The sequence below is a fragment of the Emys orbicularis genome, chromosome 4, assembly GCF_028017835.1.
Source record: "Emys orbicularis isolate rEmyOrb1 chromosome 4, rEmyOrb1.hap1, whole genome shotgun sequence".
Classification (NCBI taxonomy): Eukaryota; Metazoa; Chordata; order Testudines; family Emydidae; genus Emys; species Emys orbicularis.
This window is the reverse complement of record NC_088686.1, coordinates 63135581-63154417: the sequence shown is the minus strand read 5'-3', so window position 1 is coordinate 63154417 and position 18837 is coordinate 63135581. Positions and strand designations below refer to the sequence as shown.

Here is an 18837-nt window from a genome sequence, read left to right as displayed (position 1 = left end):
CAGAGGGATCTGTATCCTGGAGGGACACACACACACACTAGGGAACCCAGCAGCAGACAATGACGTGCAGGCTGAGCGGGGAATGCGGTGGGTGTAACTGCGAGCACTGAGGTTCCAAGTGCCTCGCTCCCACACGAAGCTAGACCGCCAAAGCGTTGCAACGCCTCAGGGGGGTGCGGAACCTTTGCGACGCGGCCAGGGTTCCCCTGACGGGGACTGAATTCGGCGGACCCGATCGCTAGAGGCTGAGCGGCCTGCGGTGAGGGGGAAGCTTGCGGTCTCTGCTGTCAGGTGAGGCGGGGGGGGAGCGTGGCTGTCCCACGGCGGGCTCACTCGGGAGCAGCGGGGGCTAAGCTACCCCCGGGGAGTGGGGCTGGTCTATGGGGAGGAGGTTCCTGACTCTGGCATCGGCCCGTCTCTCCTCAGCAGCGACCAGCGCCCCCAGCCTGGTGTTCCCCAATGAGCTGGTCTGGGCGCTCACCCTCGCAGATGTGTCTTGCTGCTGCAGCTGGGCGCCTTGTGATTGTGACAGTCACCGTGTCGTGACACGATGCTGCCGAGCTAGCCCTAGAGTAGCGTCCAGGGCCGCTGTAATCATGCCTGGGAGGGTCGGCTCCTTAAAGGTAAATGGCGGAGCTCCTTTGTGCTATTTGGGCATAAGCTTTAGTGGGCTGAAACCCACTTCATCGGATGCATCGGGTTTTAGCCCACGAAAGCTTATATCCAAATAATTTGTTAGTCTCTAAGGTGCCACAAGTACTCCTCGTTCTTTTTGGTACAGACTAACAGGGCTACCACTCTGAAACCTTTGTGCTATGTGTCATGTCCCCCTGCCCTCACACATCAGGGGGATTAGAAAAAGCAACCCTTCAATTAGGGCAGTGCTTAAAACGCATATGAGTGCAGAGGGGAGCATGGTGGGAGTGCTTGTGTGTTAAGGGGGAGTGAATGCATGGGAATTATTCAGCTATGGATGCATTTGTATAGTCACAAAATGCTGCATTCCTACGAAATGCTGCAGATTCAGTAGAACTCCAGCTCTTCAAAGGTCTTTGAGGACCCCTGGAGACTGGGCAGTGAGGTGCCTGCCGAGGCAAACTTTAAAGGTAACCTGCAAAGAAGAATAGTTGGGCTTTTGCTCTGATTTGCTTCTCTGTGATCTATATTAAAAAAGGGCTGAATTTTTTTTTATTTTTTTACGATAGTTTTCTCACTCCTCTCCTTCCCTGCATATGTTTTACTTTAGAAATCTGGGTTCTGCTTCCACTGAAAATTCTATGATGACCAGCAAACTAGTGAAATGGTATCATCACAAAGGTCAAAAGAGTAAAAACTGAGCCCTTTAGAGAAGGGGTTTTTAGCCATACTGTTTAAAACTCTCTTTTGAGTTGTTTTAACATCTGTGATAAATTACCATTTTGGAAAAAGGATGTCTTTGCTAAAGAGTAAAAGAGCCCTCCACTAATATATGTGCTGAAATCTGATGTTACTTATAAAAATGTATGCAATAATTTCTACTTAACTGACTCAATTGAAGTTCTGTAACAGTTAAGTTTTATGAGTACTCTGTCTCTTAGATCAGTGTTTACATGCTTTTAAAGTGGAGATCAGAACTGTCATGTAATTTATAGAATGAATAGTAAACTTGCCCATCCCTCCCTCTCCAAAGCCTATGTGGGGCCAGGATAAATCTATGTTGAGCCTGGCCTATTAATCTTCACTGCACTTCGGAAGGGCTGAGGGATGCATAACATTCCCAGGACTGTCAATTCTCTTTTAGTTAGTAACTGTATTTTTACTTCATCCCTAGCCAGCAGGGAACTGCAAAACTTGAGTGCTTTCCTTGCCAGCCATTCTGATTGAACAGTAGTGTTTATGTTTATGGGGTGGGAATTCCTTGTCCTGAAAATGATTTTAGGCTACAATATGTATTCCCTTGGTCTGTCAAGAAGCAAACATGGGACATGAGAATAAAAAACGGTTACTCACCTTTGTAACTGTTCTTCGAGATGTGTTGCTCATATCCATTCCAATTAGGTGTGCGCGCGCCGCGTGCACGATGGTCGGAGAATTTTCTACCCTAGCAACACCCGGTGGGTCGGCTGGGGAGCCCCCTGGAGTGGTGCCTTCATGGCGCTGGATATATACCCCAGCCGACCCAGCGCCCCCTCAGTTCCTTCTTGCCGGCTACTCCGACAGTGGGGAGGGGGGGCGGGTTTGGAATGGATATGAGCAACACATCTCGAAGAACAACAGTTACAAAGGTGAGTAACCGTTTTTTCTTCTTCGTTTGTTAAGTAGAAATTATTGCATACATTTTTATAAGTAACATCAGATTTCAGCACATATATTAGTGGAGGGCTCTTTTTCTCTTTAGCAAAGACATCCTTTTTCCAAAATGTTAATTTATCACAGATGTTAAAACAACTCAAAAGAGAGTTCTTCTATGCTTGCTCATATCGATTCGAATTAGGTGACTACCAAGCCTTACCTAGGCGGTGGTGTCGGAGTGAGACATCGCTGAGTGTAGAACCGCTGATCCAACTGCAGCATCGTCTCTAGACTGCTGTACAAGCGCATAGTGAGCGGCAAAGGTGTGAACCGATGACCAAACCGCCGCTCTACAAATGTCATGGATCGGGACGTGAGCCAGGAAGGCAGTCGAGGAGGCTTGGGTCCTCGTGAAATGGGCGGTGAGGCGCAGCGTCGGGGCACCGGCCAAGTCGTAGCAAGCACGAATACAGGATGTGATCCAAGAGGAGATACGTTGCGAGGAGACTGGTAGGCCTTTCATCCGGTCAGCCACTGCAACGAAGAGTTGAGTCGTCTTCCTAAACGGCTTCGTACGCTCGATATAGAAAGCAAGGGCCCTGCGTACATCCAAGGAGTGCATACGATAGTCTTGTCGCGTAGCGTGCGGCTTAGGATGGAAGACCGGGAGAAATATATCCTGGTTCACATGAAAAGCTGATACCACCTTGGGAAGAAAGGCAGGGTGGGGGCGAAGCTGCACTTTGTCTTTATGGAAGACTGTATACGGAAGTTCGGATGTGAGGGCTCTGATTTCAGAAACACGCCTTGCTGAAGTGATGGCTACAAGGAAGGCTGTCTTCCAAGATAGGTAAAGGAGTGAGCAGGTAACCAATGGCTCGAACGAGGGCCCTGTGAGCTTGGAGAGAACCAGGTTAAGATCCCACGCCGGAACCGGTTGACGCAGCTGTGGGTATAGGCGGTCTAAGCCCTTGAGGAATCTGATGACCATCGGGTTAGAGAAGACCGAGGAAGCGTGTTCTCCTGGGTGGAACGCCGATATAGCAGCCAGGTGCACCCTGACCGAAGATATCGCCAGGCCCTGCTGTTTTAGGGATAGGAGATATTCAAGTATAAGTGGGATCGACGCCCGCAAGGGAGGCGTGGCCCACTGGTCGCACCAACAGGAGAAGCGCTTCCATTTGGCCAAGTAAGTGGCCCGTGTAGAGGGTTTCTTGCTGCCCAACAGAACCTGCTGCACGGGATGCGAGCATCGTAGCTCCGCCCGAGTTAGCCATGCAGCATCCACGCTGTAAGGTGGAGCGATTGCAGGTCGGGGTGACAGAGTCGGACGTGGTCCTGAGAGATTAAGTCCGGGCGCAGTGGAAGCGTGATCGGAGTCTGTACCGACAGCTCCAGGAGCGTGGTGTACCAGTGCTGTCTTGGCCAAGCTGGAGCGACTAGAATCACACGCGTCTTGTCTCTGCGTAGCTTGAGCAGGACCTTGTGGACCAGCAAAAATGGAGGGAAAGCGTAGAACAGCTGGTCCTTCCATGGTAGCAGGAAAGCGTCTGACAGGGAGCCCGGAGATCGCCCCTGGAGGGAGCAGAACACGTGGCACTTCCTGTTGGCGCGTGAGGCGAATAGGTCGATCTGGGGAAATCCCCACCTCCGGAAGATGGAGTGGATGATATCTGGGCGAATCGACCACTCGTGCGTTTGGAAGGACCTGCTGAGATGGTCCGTTAGAGTGTTCTGGACTCCAGGGAGGAACGATGCCATGAGATGTATCGAGTGGGCAATGCAAAATTCCCACAGGCGAATGGCCTCCTGGCATAGGAGGGACAATCGGGCTCCCCCTTGCTTGTTGATGTAGAACATGGCCGTGGTGTGGTCTGTGAGGACTGCCACGCAATGGCCATGTAGGAGACCGTGAAACGCCTGACAGGCTAGGCGCGCTGCCATCCGCTCTCGAACATTGATGTGCAGAGCTAGTTCGGATGCGGTCCACAGGCCCTGCGTTTGGTGCTCCCCGAAGTGAGTGCCCCAGCCGAGAGATGTTGCGTCCGTGACCAGGTACAGGGAGGGTTGTGGGGTGTGAAACGGCACTCCTTCGCACACCGACTTGTGGTTCAGCCACCATTTGAGAGAGATCAAGACCGAATTCGGAACCGTGACCACCATGTTCAGGCTGTCCCGACAAGGACGGTACACCAATGACACCCAGGCCTGAAGCGTGCGGAGCCGAAGTCTGGCATGCCTGGTTACGTAAGTGCTAGAAGCCATGTGTTCCAACAGGCCGAGGCACTTCCTTATCGTGGAAGTCGGGAAGCCCTGGAGGCTGCGGATGATGTTTGCGATGGTCTGAAACCGAGTATCTGGCAGAAGAGCGCGGGCGAGTCTGGAGTCTAAGACTGCCCCGATAAACTCTATTCTCTGGGTTGGCTCCAGAGTAGACTTTTCTTTGTTGAGTAAGATGCCCAACTAGTGGAATGTTTGTAGTGTGATTTGGACGTGGGATTGAACCTGCTCCCTGGTGTGGCCGCGCACCAGCCAGTCGTCTAGATACGGGAACACCTGTATCCTTTGTCGACGAAGGTAGGCTGCCACGACGGCCATACATTTGGTGAACACTCTCGGAGCCGTGGACAAGCCGAAGGGAAGGACGGCTAATTGGTAGTGTACGTTGTTTACTACAAATCAAAGGAAGCGCCTGTGCAGAGGGTAGATTGCTATATGAAAATATGCGTCCTTCATGTCGAGGGCGGCGTACCAATCTCCAGGATCCAGGGAAGGGATAATGGTCCCCAACAAGACCATGCGGAACTTCAACTTTACTATGAATTTGTTGAGTCCGCGTAAATCTAAAATGGGTCGAAGACCCCCTTTTGTCTTGGGGATCAGGAAGTAGCGGGAGTAAAACCCCCTGCCCCTTAACTCTGATGGAACCTCCTCTGTAGCCCCCATAGAAAGGAGCGTAAAAACCTCCTGTGTAAGGAGTTGCTCATGAGAAGGGTCCCTGAAGAGGGACGGGGAGGGAGGGTGGGAGGGGGGGGAACGAAGAAAACTGGAGAGCGTATCCCCCTTCCACCGTGCGAAGAACCCAACGGTCCGAGGTTATAAGGGACCAAGCACGGTGGAAATGGGACAGGTGATCCCGAACTAAAGGGAATGCATCCTGGGTGGTGGCTAGTACGCCGTCCTCGAGCGCACCTTCAAAAATTTTGTCTAGGCCCTGAAGGTGGTCTAGGAGGGCCTTGGTTCTGACCAGGTTGGGGGCCGGTCGACCTCCTTCTACCACCTCGTCCACGCCTTCTGGGGAAGTCCTGTCTTGGACGAGGAGGAGGAGGGTAGAACCTCTGGGGCTGGGGCCTAAAGGGCCTGCGCTGGGGTCCTGGGACATGCATCCCCAGGGAGCGCATGATGGTTCTAGAGTCTTTTTGGCTCTGCAACCGAGAGTCTGTCTTGTCCGAGAACAGTCTCTGACCATCAATGGCAGATCCTGTAGGGTCTATTGCAGTTCTGGCGGCAAACCAGATACCTGGAGCCAGGAAATGCGTCTCATGGCTATACCTGACGCCAGTGTTCTAGCGGCAGAGTCCGCTATGTCTAGCGAGGCCTGTAAGGAGGTCCTAGCCACCTTTTTACCTTTCTCTACTAGGGCCCCAAACTCCTCTCTCGAGTCCTGGGGGACCAACTCCTTAAATTTACCCCTGGAGTTCCATGAGTTGTAATCGTAATGGCTCAAGAGCGCCTGTTGGTTTGCGGCTCTGAGCTGCAGACCCCCCGCTGAGTAGATCTTGCGTCCGAACAAATCGAACCGCTTGGCGTCCTTCGATTTGGGCGCTGCAGCCTGTTGACCATGGCGCTCTCTTGCGTTCACTGAGGAGACCACTAGTAAACACGGCTGAGGGTGGGTGTAGAGATACTCATGGTCATTAGAGGGGACAAAGTATTTCCTCTCTGCCCCTCTGGCAGTGGGTGGGATGGAGGCAGGGGTTTGCCATATGGTGTTGGCGTTAGCCTGGATCGTGCAGATGATGGGCAACGCCACCCGGGATGGGGCATCAGCTGAGAGGATGCTCACCACTGGGTCCTCCACTTCCACTATCTCCTCTGCCTGTAGATCCATGTTCCGTGCCATCCTACGTAACAGGTCTTGGTGGGCATGGAGGTCTATCGGGGGTGGGCCCGAGGTTGTCGTGCCCGCCACCGCCTCATCTGGGGAAGATGAGGAGGATGCCTCAGGGGGTAAAGGATCCAGAGGTGGGTCTGGGTCCGAGGGTCCCTGATGTCCAGGATCCCCTGTACCGGGGTCTGGGGCCTGCGTGGGCGTTGGCACAGGAGCTTCCATACCCCCTGGGGGAGGACGGGTAATGGTGGCCTCCGGTACCCTGGGCTCTGAGTGTGCCAAGCGAGAGGCCGCTGGTGGAGCCCCTTGTGCCTGGTGATATGCCCATGGGGTCCAGAAAGACCAATGTGCACGGTCCTGTCTAGGGTCCTCTGCCCCATCCTGCCAATGGCCCAGGTCGTCCGCTGCTTGACCCTGAGCAGGATAGGCTGAGCGGGAGGCACCTTCAGAAGAGTGAGACGCAGATCTTGAGGGCCAGGGCGGTGCCGAGCGTGATTGCGCTGGCTCCTCCTGGAACGGTGCCGAGCGGTGCCAGTCCACGGGAGAGCGGTCTCTGCGCGGTGCCGGGGAGCGGAACCGGGAGCGAGAACGGTGCTGATGGCCATGCCGGTACCAGGATCCAGATCTGGATCGCGAAGAAGACCGTCTGTAGAATCGGTGCCGGGAGCGGCCTCTCGAACGGGATTGGCGCACATACCGGTGCCGGGAACTGCGTCGGGACTCTGAGCGGTACCGATGCTCGGGTCGGTGCAGAGAGGTGGACCGGTGCCGGGAGGAAGAGCTGGGCCACGAGTACGACCGGCGCCGTGATGAAGACCGGTGTCGGGACTGCGAGCGGCGTTGGGACCTGCTCCGAGACCGGGAGCGGTGCCGACAGTCCACGCTCAGAGATGGAGGGCATAGCAGGGCAGGCTTGCCCCTGGATTGCACCGTGCGGAGTGGATGCGGTGCCGCGGTTTGAGACGGTGCCGGTTCCGTGAGGGCAATGAGGTCTCTCGCCGTCGCAAACGTCTCTGGCATAGACGGGAGACACGGCTCAACCACGGAATGGGGCGGGGAGCCAATCCGCACCGGACTCAACGGCCCTACTACTGGTGCCGGAGTCAACGGTGTCGATGACGGTACCTGTAACCTCAGACGTTCCGATTCCGGACGCGACTCCGCAGCCAGTGCGGGGGGCGCCGGTGCCTGCTGTTGCGTGGCAGTCTTCTGTGTTTTACGGGGTCTCTTGTGACCGGGAGACAGGGAACGGTGCCGAGGGGCTTGCGGCGGACGCGGTGCCGATGGAGGACGGTGCCGTGGGGTCTTATCCGCGTCTTCTCGCGGTGCAGTACCCGAGGCCGCCGCCGGGGCGCTGCGCACCTAGGCGTCTGGTGTCGGAGCTTGGCATGCCGAAGGAGGGTCTGGGCTAAGTGCCGCCTCCATAAGGAGCTGTTTAAGGCGAAAGTCCTGCTCCTTTTTGGTCCTGGGCTGAAAAGCCTTGCAGATCTGCACTTATCAGTCTGGTGAGACTCCCCTAGACACTTTAGACAAGAGTCGTGGGGGTCTCCCGTTGGCATAGGCTTAGCGCAGGTCGCGCACGGTTTAAAGCCAGGAGCCTTGGGCATGAGCCCGGCTGCACGCTGGGGGAAAGGGGGAGATGAAAACCTCCTTACCCCCGCTAACTACTTATAACTACTTTGTAACAGCTATTAAACTACTAAACTATACTAAATCTGTAACTATACAACTAACAACTATCTACAACAATAACTAACAAGGAAAGCTAGGGAGAGTGGAAGACAGCTATGCCGCGCTCCACAGTTCCAACGACCGTCACGGGCGGTAAGAAGGAACTGAGGGAGCGCTGGGTCGGCTGGGGTATATATCCAGCGCCATGAAGGCGCCACTCCAGGGGGCTCCCCAGCCGACCCACCGGGTGTTGCTAAGTTAGAAAATTCTCCGACCATTGTGCACGCAGCGCGCGCACACCTAATTGGAATCGATATGAGCAAGCACTCGAAGAAGAACAATAATGCTACAATCTGTCTCTCCACTCTCATAGCAGTTATGTGCTGGATAAGCAACGCTTTCTTCTTGTCTTGACACACGTGTTCTTCTGCCATGCTCTCTCATCTTTGGTCTGCTACTGCCTGCATGGACATATCATTGATTAGGTGGCAGACTCCCACAGGACAACTAGCAACAGCTGCTGCAGAGTAGCATAGTGCTAGTGTTGAAGCTGGCTATAGAGGCAAATGGCAAACTAATTATAACTGATCTAGTTTCCTGATGCAGTCAATACTACATGTAAAGTGCTTCTGTGCTTGAGCTCGTTGCTCCTATGTAACTGCTTCTGACGCTGCAAGGAAAGGAGAAGAAAAGAGGGAAAAGAGAGGAAGAAAATGAGAAGGATTGGAGGATGAGCAAATGCAGAGGGTTGGAGATAAGGGTCCTACTGATGTTCCACAAAGATTTATAACTTTGAATTATATGGGACATCAACGTTCAGAAGAAACTCTGGGTTAGGGAGGTTGGACTTTTTAATTAAGAATTCCCACGGGGAAAGAACAAGTACAATCGTCACACGCATTATTGGTGCTTTGATAATATTTATCTTGAACACCTCCTTTCTTAAAATCCCAGAGGAAATAATGTATTTTAAAATGTCAGGTCAATTTCTATAGCAAGTCCAATCCAGTCTAGTTTTACTTGTCTGAAATTATAATAGCCAATACATGGGGGACGTGAAATAGAGGGAAAAGTGTGTATGGGGAGGGTAGCAGTCTAAAAAGAATACAGAGAACACCCTTTCTTCTCCTAAGGTGAAAATTGTCATACTTTGTTGGGGGGGTGCGAGGGGAGGCTTTAAAAGCATTTTGGGGGATTTTTCTCAGATGCAATCTGCCATCTTAAATCCTCCAGCCAGTTTAACTCTTCCTGGGATTTCTATGGTGCTAGCCTAAATGTGATCTGTTAGGCATGCAAGGTGGGTGAGTGACGCTTAATAATGACAGGCAGAATGAGGGAAGGTATGGTATGACTGCTTAGACTTTCTGCATATTTGCATCTGAAAGGTCATAACTGAATGCCAGATGAAAGGACCATAGCAGTCCATATGGCATTATGGTTCAGCTGCTATGCTTTTCCCTATGGACTGATCTACACTTAAAATGCTACAGCTATGCTGCTGTAGTGCTTCAGTGTAGACACTGCCTATGCCGACGGGAGAGATGCTCCAATTGGCATAGATAATCCACCTCCCCAAGAGGCAGTAGCTAGGGCCATGTCTACACTAGAGAACTTACAGCAGCACAGCTGTAAGATCTCTTGTGTAGCTGCTCTATGCTGATGGGAAAGAGCTCTCCTGTCAACATAATTACTCCACCCCCAATGAGCAGCGGTAGCTATGTCAGTAGGAGAAGCTCTCCTGCCAGCGTAACGCTCTCCACACCAGTGCTTATGTCGGTGTAACTTACATCGCTCAGAGGTCTGAAAAAACATAAGTGGCATAAGTTATGCCAATATAAGTGGTAGTGTAGACATAGCCTAGGTCAACGGAAGAATTATTCCTTCAACCTCATGCTTTCTACACAGCGGGTTAGGTGGGTATAGCTAAATTTCTCAGGGATGTGGATTTTCACACCCTAAGAGATGTAGCTATACTGATGTAAAATTCTGTGTAGACCAGGGCTATGCCTCTTACTGACTCTGTCACTTTTCCCCCCAGGGAAGAATATTGTGCAGATGAATTCTGGGCTTTTCAGTTTTTCCATATCTGGCATTTGATACTGTTGGAGACAAGATAGAACGGGGGTTTTCAAATTTCATTGCACCGCAACCCTCTTCTGACAACTAAAATTACTACATGACTCCCAGAGGGGGGAACCGAAGCCTGAGCCAAAGCCCAAGCCCCACCACCCTGAGTGGGGGAGAGGGGGCAAAGCCAAAGCCCAGGTCCCACTGCCCCAGGTGGGGAGGCCAAAGCTGAAGCCCAAGGGCTTCAGACCCAACAGGGGGCCTGTAACCTGAGCCCCGCCGCCTAGGGCTGAAGCCCTCGGGCTTCAGCTCTGGCCCCGGGCCCCAGCAAGTCTAAGCCAGCCCTGGCAATGCCATTAAAATGGGGTCGCAACCCACTTTGGGGTCCCAACCGACAGTTTGAGAACTGCTGAGATAGAAGATGAGATGGACCATTGCTGTCCTGTATGGAGTTCCTGTTTTTTTTCCCCACGTTAAATACCAGATTGCTTCAGTTACTGGAATGGCCAACATTGGATGATCTTGTCAGAACAAAGATCACAAGGGATGTTGGACTGAATCTGGTCCTTCATAACCTTTGTTCCATGACTTCTTTAGATGAGAGTTCCTTCAGGGTTGTCTTTTTAACTTGTGCCTAAATAAGGGATATAAAGCAGGGGCTGAGCTATTGCATTATGAAGTCTACCTTTGTCAAGTGACCTTCTCCTGTCCTGTGACAGAATTCAGCACACTGTGGTATCTGGGTACCACAGAACTTAGAGTCAGAGTCCCAGTCTTCATGTTAATAGCTAGGTTGTGAATATTTCGATGGAGTTACATATCTGCAATTTTCCTTTCACTTCCTGTCAGGTTATGGTGCACATATGTAGTGATTGTTCCCAAACATGTAGTTATCTTGAAATTGTGTTCAGATTTTATTAATTAGAATTCAGGAGTCCTCTAACAGGTATGGTAGGGTATTTAGGAGCTATTTATACAAAGAGATGAATGGGTATTTTTTGAGCTAATGTGCCATTTTTTTGGGGTTGTTGTTGCTTTCTTCAGTTCTCTCTTTTGCTTAGAGTATTCCCTGCACTCTAAGTTCCATCTAGCTACAGAAACTTTGCAACTTTTAAAAATATTTTATAAGAAACTGTGGTTAGGTTATCAGACTTGAGCATCTTTCAGTCTGTGAGTTTCTTGTGGGATGCCTTTGATATGAACTCTAAAATAAATACAGTAATGAATTGGAAAATTAATAGTCATTGAGCTGGATAATAAGATACAGAAGCCAAAAAAAAAAAAAAAAAAAGCGAGGAGGAAATTCCCTCTAGATTACTAGGTTTCATGCAATCTGTACTTAGTTGTCCTAAAAACACTGTTAACTACGTAATGATTCCATAACTGGTTTGGGTCAAAATTGTTCACAACATTCTGTTCACACAATGCTTTAAAGCAGGGGTTCTCAAACTGGGGGTCGGGACCCCTCAGGGGGTCATGAGGTTATTACATGGGGGGTCGTGAGCTGTCAGCCTCCACCCCAATTCCCGCGTTGCCTCCAGCATGTATAATAGTGTTAAATATAAAAAAGTGTTTTTAAGTTATAAGGGGTGGGGGGGGGAGTCGCACTCAGAGGCTTGCTGTGTGAAAGGGGTCACCAGTACAAAAGTTTGAGAACCGCTGCTTTAAAGGTACACCATCAACTTGAAAAATTATATATATCTTTGTAAAAGTTGTATCTATTGTTGCTACAAGTAGCACCTGAATTTACTATAATGGAAAGAGAATAAATGGGGAAATATTTTTCAGTTGATTTCCTTTATGGATTTGACAGTACTTTGTGTAAGTCAGTCAGTTTCTCCTGTTTGTGTGTGTCCTTCACACAACAAGGGCAGGCAAAAAGTGTTTACAAATTAGGAAAATGTCACTGTAAATTCACAACAGGACTCAGCAGGTGTAGTACTTGAAACTACTTTTAACTCATATTTTTTAAAATGACTGGATTTCAAGTTGGTGTCCCTTTTAAATTAAACTTGCAAGAATTCTTCAAGTGTAGCTTCTCTAATTGTTTCTTCTCATTACAGGTGGAGGCAAGCTACATTAACCAAAATAGGATATATCTAGTTTTTTGTTTTTGTTTTTAATTTGTTTCAAACCTGATAATTATCTTCCTCAAGGAATTCTGATTATTCTTCAACCTTGTTTATCATTATGGCTCTATCTTTTAAACTGCTGGACAGTGTCTTTCTTTCTAGAAGGTGCCATAGGCAAAATGCCTTGCATCCTTTGCTTGGACCTCTCCTCACTGATTGCATCTCAAAATTGTACAGTAGCTATAGGAGACCAGGGACATCCCCTGATAACACTCCACCTTGGAAGATGAATTTCAACTTTGAGAAGGGAGTGGATGTAATTAAGAAACATTTTGGCCTCCTAAAAAAGGAGTTGGTGGATCACTGGAAAGGGCCTGAGGGCTATCATTTTGACGAGTACTTGTTGCAACAGACTAGAGTGGTCTGGGAGTTTCGCAGCCAGAAAGATTTAGATGAGTGGGTGGTTTCTTCTGATGCAGAGATCGGAGGGAAAAGTGAAGCCTACCTAAAACTGGGTAAGAATAATCAGACTGCTCTGCTGTATGGGACCCTCAATACTGAAGTACCTCATGATGGGGAGACAAGATACAGTGGATATTGTTCAATGAAAACCAAACTGCCAAAGGTGAGTATAACTTAGTGACTTAAGTTATTAACATTCAGTGTTGAATCAGTCAGCATTTCTCTGCAGTCAGGACTGGAGCAGTAGAGACTTGGGTGGCGATTCTCTCTCTCTCTAGAAGAATACTTTTTTGTGTCATGTTTGTTTTCTTTCCTCATTTAAATTAAATTCTCCTGGATGCAAGAAAAAGAGAAACAGGCTGAAGTTACATACTATGCATCTCAATCTTATTGCACAAAATTGACTTCACTCCACGCACAACTGGAGAAAACTCTATCCCTTGGGTGTTTATTCTTCTGAATATGATAACTGATGTATTTACTTGGCATGCTGCAGGGAGCTTACAGATGAACTTTCATTATTCCACACATTTCACAGTCTGTCCATTGAATAAAAAATGCAAAACTCATATTATTGCTTTTTACTGGTGTTAGCTAATTAGGTTTCTGAATTTAAATTTATAACAACTTAATGTGTCAATTTGGCCAAAACAAAGGCAGCCTTTCCCCTAAGCTCAGAACCTCGAGACTTTCACAGGAAAATCTATTGCCCTGTGTTTTACAGCTGTACAACTGCTTGTCATACCAGCCAGAATAAAGTGGTCTTTTACTTGTTGCAAATGTATCAGAGCATCTGAAGGAATGAGACATTGCTGCATCAATCCATTCAGTGATGTAATCACTGCCCTGCTCTGTGAGCAGGCTGAACGAAGCCTTAGTTCAGGGCTAGATCTTCGTTTTCAGGAAAGAAACAAATGACTCTTTTTTTATCAGTATAAAGTGAGTTTCCTACTACACCTTGATAACTGAGTAAGAGATAACCTTGTGTATGGTCTCCCCACAAACCAAAGATCTCCTGCAACAAGTTTTTTATCCAGAATTGGTTTGTTTTAAATGACTGGTTTAGTGTCTAATCTGGAGTTAGTGTGTGTATACATATACAGCCAAATTGTCTAGGCCTTAACTCTCAGGATGTGCATCCAAACTCAATTTTAGATCAGAGCACTTCTTTTTTTTAGTGGAGTCAGGAGGGAAACAATCTATATTGGAATGTGCCTTTGTAAAGATCTGCACTTGGGTTCTGTAGTGTGTCAGAATATGCAAGGGACAAATCTTTTTCTGCCAAGAGACTGAACCTAGTTCTAACTTGAACAAAAAACAAAAAAGGTGATGTTAATATGGTTTACTATTGTCTGTTTCCTACACTCAGTGAGGAACTATTGCCCTTCCTAGTTTACATTTACAAAAAAAGGTGGATGAACACCCAGTCAGAAAGTAGAGCTTAGAGTCAAATGTGTAAATAACACTGCTGTTGTAAAGCAGAATAAATAGGGTACACAGTTAACTCACTTTCTTAGGACTAGGGCCCTGGGGGATAGAAAGTATGTACAGGTCAGTCAAATGCTATGTTGACAGAAGCAATATAAGAACTAGAATAGGTAAAAATGGACCAAATTAAGTGTACGGATGAACACTTATGAACACGGATGAACTCATTCAAAGGGAGACAACAAAGTCCAAAGAACAGAACACAAGACTTTCAGACGTGGATATATTCCCCCATCTGCCACTTACTTGCTGTGTGAAGTTAGCCTTGTTGTTTAACCCCTCAGCTTCTCAGTCTGTAAGAGTTACCCTCCTTTCCAAAGCAATTTGAGGCTAACTAATGAGGCATAAGGGCAAGGTATAATTTTTAAACTAAGGAAGATGCATACTGCAGCACTGCCACAAGCATAAAAAGAACAGCCCCAGCCTTCAGGCTAGCGTTAATATTATCTGTTGTCCATGTTACCTGAAAAACTAGTAAGCAGGAAGAAAATTGCTCCTAAGTAACCATGGAGCATGCCTCAAAACTGAGGGAAATTTAACATGTTTCTTTGGTACTGTCGTAGGCCCTAAGTGTGCAACTGTTCAGCAGAGGGAGGCTCTGTTTTCCCAGAGCCTCATTAATCTCAGTGTGGCTCCTTGTAGGTGCTTGGGTCTGCCTGTGTGGAACCAGTTGCAAGATCAGGGCCCTATCTTATAAAATAAAGGTGATGAGATAGGGGAGGTGTGCAAGATTCAGAGGAATTGGACATTTATATGGATAACAAGCGTCTTGGCATCTAACGCATTTTGGAAAGGATGGTAGTTATATAAAAGCTAGTTTCAGGGCTTAAGCCAATTTTTATTAGGGATTAGAATGTGACTTTCATAGGGGGCAGATTGTCCCACGTCTGCCATCTGTGAGGTTTCTTGCACCTTCCTCTGAAGCATGCTGGATGGAGCTTTAGTCTGATGTGCTGTGGCACCCCTTTTTATGTGTGGAAGTAAAAACAGATGGTAGGTCTGCTACCTTTGAGAGGGCAATCTGATGCTGGGAATGAAGTGTCACTTGTTATTGTGATTGAAGAAACAGCAAGTATGAGCCTTTAGAGCATGCAATCCCATTTGAGGCCTGTAACACATTACTGAAATTTTGTGTGATTGAGTGTAGTGAAAGCCACTCACTGTAGCTTTCCTTATCCTTTAGTTTCCAGTAGGTCACAATAGATAGCTTGGATAAGGAGTGTCTAGAAAGGGGAAATTGATCAAAGTGGTAGTTACCTGTGGTCTTCGTAGTAGTAATTCTCATTGAAATATTGAGCTGCAATAACATGCTTTATTTATATCTTCTAGGGAGCGTTTGGAACTAAGAAGTATTATGATTGGTCAAACTTTAATAGTCTGTATTTACGCGTTCGTGGTGATGGTCGACCCTGGATGATAACCATCTATACAAACCCATACTTCTCCCATCAAAAGGATGACCTGTACAATTACTTCATGTTCACCCGAGGAGGTCCATACTGGCAAGAAATTAAGGTAACTTTGAATATTTCCTGGGGACTGAGGAAGATTAATTCTCTTCAGTACTGTATTGCTTTAAAGATTGCTGCATTTATGCATACCTAGTTCTTTGGCTTATCAATACTAACAGAAGTTCCCCGAACAGCTATTCTCTGTTTCTATTGAGAAAACAGCTAGCTTATATAATTCTGTCTAGTCACATGGTCAGGTCATGGAGTTCCACAGAGCAATCAGCAAGTCACCACAGAAGAATATAGGGCTGGAGCAAGCTTCAGAGGGAAACAAAGAATAAGTTTGATCTGGTCTATCTTCTGCGTATTAACTCTATGGATATGATTGGTACTATTGCAGGAGCTAGACAGAGCATAAAATGGGTTTAGCTTTATGGGGAAAGTAGTTCTCCTAGTATTGTATGTGTACATGTAAAACTAAAGTCCGTATTTCTTATGGTCAGATTCCATTCTCCAAGTTCTTTATCTCAAGTCGGGGGAGAATCCAGGATGATCAGTACCCACTCTGGTTAGATAAGGTAAGTTGTTTCTGCACCTTACACTACTGAAATTCTCATTGAATGATAGTAACTGTATAAGTGAAGATCATTTAAAACTTTTCAAGGTATCTAGAGCTATATGAATTTGAAATTGCAGTATTTTTATTCCACAGATATTAAATATATATAGTTTCTCACCTTTCCTCTTAATTTTCCAAATTTAATTAAAATCTCTTTTCAAAACAAATTTGAAGAGATGTAGTTACTAAGAATCAGTTGACAATTTATTGAGGCTTTCAGAGAGCCCTGAAAGAAACTACTGATGAGAGGAGGCAAAGTCCTGCACTTAAACAAAAAACTGTCAAAGAAAAGTAGATATAAATGGTCAATTATGGCAAGAAAGTGGGATATACTAGAACAGGTCTTAAATATGTATTAGCAACCCCAAAAGGTGAGTAGTGAGGTGATAATTTGTAGCTAACAATTCTTTAGGATAGTTAAGACAGAAGAAACCAAAAATTAGGTGAATGGGTAACACTGTTGCATATGAAATTCACTGTTGGCAAATGCAAGGTAAAAGACATTGGAAGCAATGGGCTATTTGTACATCTTACTGGATTCTACGTTAACTAACTCGAGAGAATGCTGGTTATAACTGAGGACTGGTCAATGTGCAGTTTCTGTCAAAAGCAAACAAATAAACAAAATGTTAAGAGAAGAAGTGTCATTTTATGTAGTACCCGTTACATAAATCAATGCTATGTATTCACCTGGAATACTGGGTTCAATTTAAGTACCCAGTTAAAAATAATACATAGTAGGGGGTTCAGAGAGGGGTGATGAAAGTGATTAACAGCATGAAAACACTTCAGTAGTAAGAATGAAGAAATTGGAACTGTAGATGAGACATGGTAAAGATATACAAAATAGCAATTGATAGAGTAGGTAAATCAGATCAGATACAAGAACAAGGGGAATTCAATGAAATTAAAGCTTAAATGCAAACCTAATAGAATACTCAACATTACCCCATCAGACTCATTTCCACAAGATATAATTGAAACTACAGGCTTAAGGTTTAAAAAAGGATTATACCTTTTGTATAGTTAATGAGAACATCCAAAGTTACATTAGTGAAGATTAAAAATAAAACCCAAAATCTTGTAAGAGAGGCCTCACATTTCAAGGCATTAGCCACCCTCTGTTTGATGAGGGCCAGGAAGAAACTATCAGAGAGAGTAACATAAGCCATAACTGGCTACTACAAAATTTCATGCACGTTCCTTGGTCTGATTGGGTATGGGAATTCTTGTATGTAATACCTGACATTTCCTCCTTACATGCCCCCGGCTCCCCCAAGTGGCCTCCATCCTTTTACCATTTTTCTTTGTGAAAACCTTTAGTAGTCTACTTAAGTCTGAAATCCTAAGTTACATGGAAATAGTCATTATGTCACATGGGAAGTTTGCCATGGATAAGTAAGTCTGCATTTTTAGCAATATACTTAAAGGCAGAAACAGAGAAATTTGCAGCATTGAAGAATTTCCCAGGTTAAAAATTCCAGGGCTTTTCCAGGCTCAATAAGACACCCCTTTTTCCATAAAAATAACAGGAGTACTTGTGGCACCTTAGAGACTAACAAATTTATTAGAGCATAAGCTTTCGTGGGCTACAACCCACTTCTTCGGATAAGTGGGTTGTAGCCCACGAAAGCTTATGCTCTAATAAATTTGTTAGTCTCTAAGGTGCCACAAGTACTCCTGTTATTTTTGCGGATACAGACTAACACGGCTGCTACTCTGAACCCTTTTTCCATATAGCTCAACATAGTTCAAAGACTTAATTGTTTAGAAAATACACAAGGGCACATTATCACTCTTAATCACATTCTGTAGTATTAATCCAAAGAGTTTCAGGAGTTAATTTTGCTGTAGCAGTGTTGCACATTTGGATAGATTCCTGTTGTAACATGAATATGCCTGTGCAGTCAATGCACTGTATGGAGAACATGGACAAATTTCTTAGGCTTTACTACCTTTAATCTCACCATTACTTGAAACCATATCCAAATGAATAACCAATTTCTTTTATCAGATTAGTACTGTTGGATTCACATTGGGAGACAAGGCAGATGGCCCTTTCCAGCTGGAGATAGACTTTATTGGATTGCTGAAAGACAGAGCTCACACAGAAGAATTCGCCTATGAAAAATATGAAAGAAATCCCAAGGTCTAGATGGGCCTGCAATCCTGTGGAACGTACTTCAGTAGCTCGTTTTATTAAATATTTATACACCATGTTAAACTTGAGTTTCTTCATGCATGGTGGGAGAGAGAGTTCACATAAATATTGAAGAGTAACTCCATGAAGTGAGTGGGATGGACTCCATAATAAACTGAGCAGACTTGCAGCTTAAGAACATATGGTATTAAAGGTTTCTTGTGGCTTCCAACAGCCGGTTGCAGAAGTCCACTGTGAAAACAGACCATGTGAGATTATTGCTCTATTGCTGGGGAGATAGTTTCAAAGAGAATCAGGGTACAATAGTGCAAAGTTACGTTAGAAACTGCGGTCTGGATATATTTTTCAGGCACATGCCTATTCATTAGAGGCAGTTTCTATCCCAAAACTGACAAGGTGCAATTCATAAGATAATAGGGGCTTGCAATGCTGTAAGATTTCTTGGTTTGTATTTCATCTCACCT

General features: G+C 46.5%; 1 protein-coding gene across 1 annotated transcript; it reads left to right on the top strand.

Annotated features, from left to right (window-relative positions):
• Nucleotides 1-233: 233 nt before the first annotated feature.
• Nucleotides 234-18557, top strand: NDUFAF1 (NADH:ubiquinone oxidoreductase complex assembly factor 1). Its single transcript, XM_065403751.1, has 5 exons — nucleotides 234-291; nucleotides 12184-12817; nucleotides 15472-15657; nucleotides 16097-16171; nucleotides 18227-18557. Exons 2-5 carry the CDS (start codon nucleotides 12311-12313, stop codon nucleotides 18365-18367), a joined length of 909 nt encoding a protein of 302 aa, XP_065259823.1. The 5' UTR covers nucleotides 234-291; nucleotides 12184-12310; the 3' UTR covers nucleotides 18368-18557.
• Nucleotides 18558-18837: the final 280 nt, after the last annotated feature.

Coding starts and splice junctions, on each gene's coding strand:
- NDUFAF1 (XM_065403751.1), top strand. CDS start 12,311: ATGGCTCTATCTTTTAAACTGCTGGACAGTGTCTTTCTTTCTAGAAGG. Junction 12,818..15,471: donor TGAAAACCAAACTGCCAAAG/GTGAGTATAACT, acceptor TATATCTTCTAG/GGAGCGTTTGGAACTAAGAA. Junction 16,172..18,226: donor ACCCACTCTGGTTAGATAAG/GTAAGTTGTTTC, acceptor TTCTTTTATCAG/ATTAGTACTGTTGGATTCAC.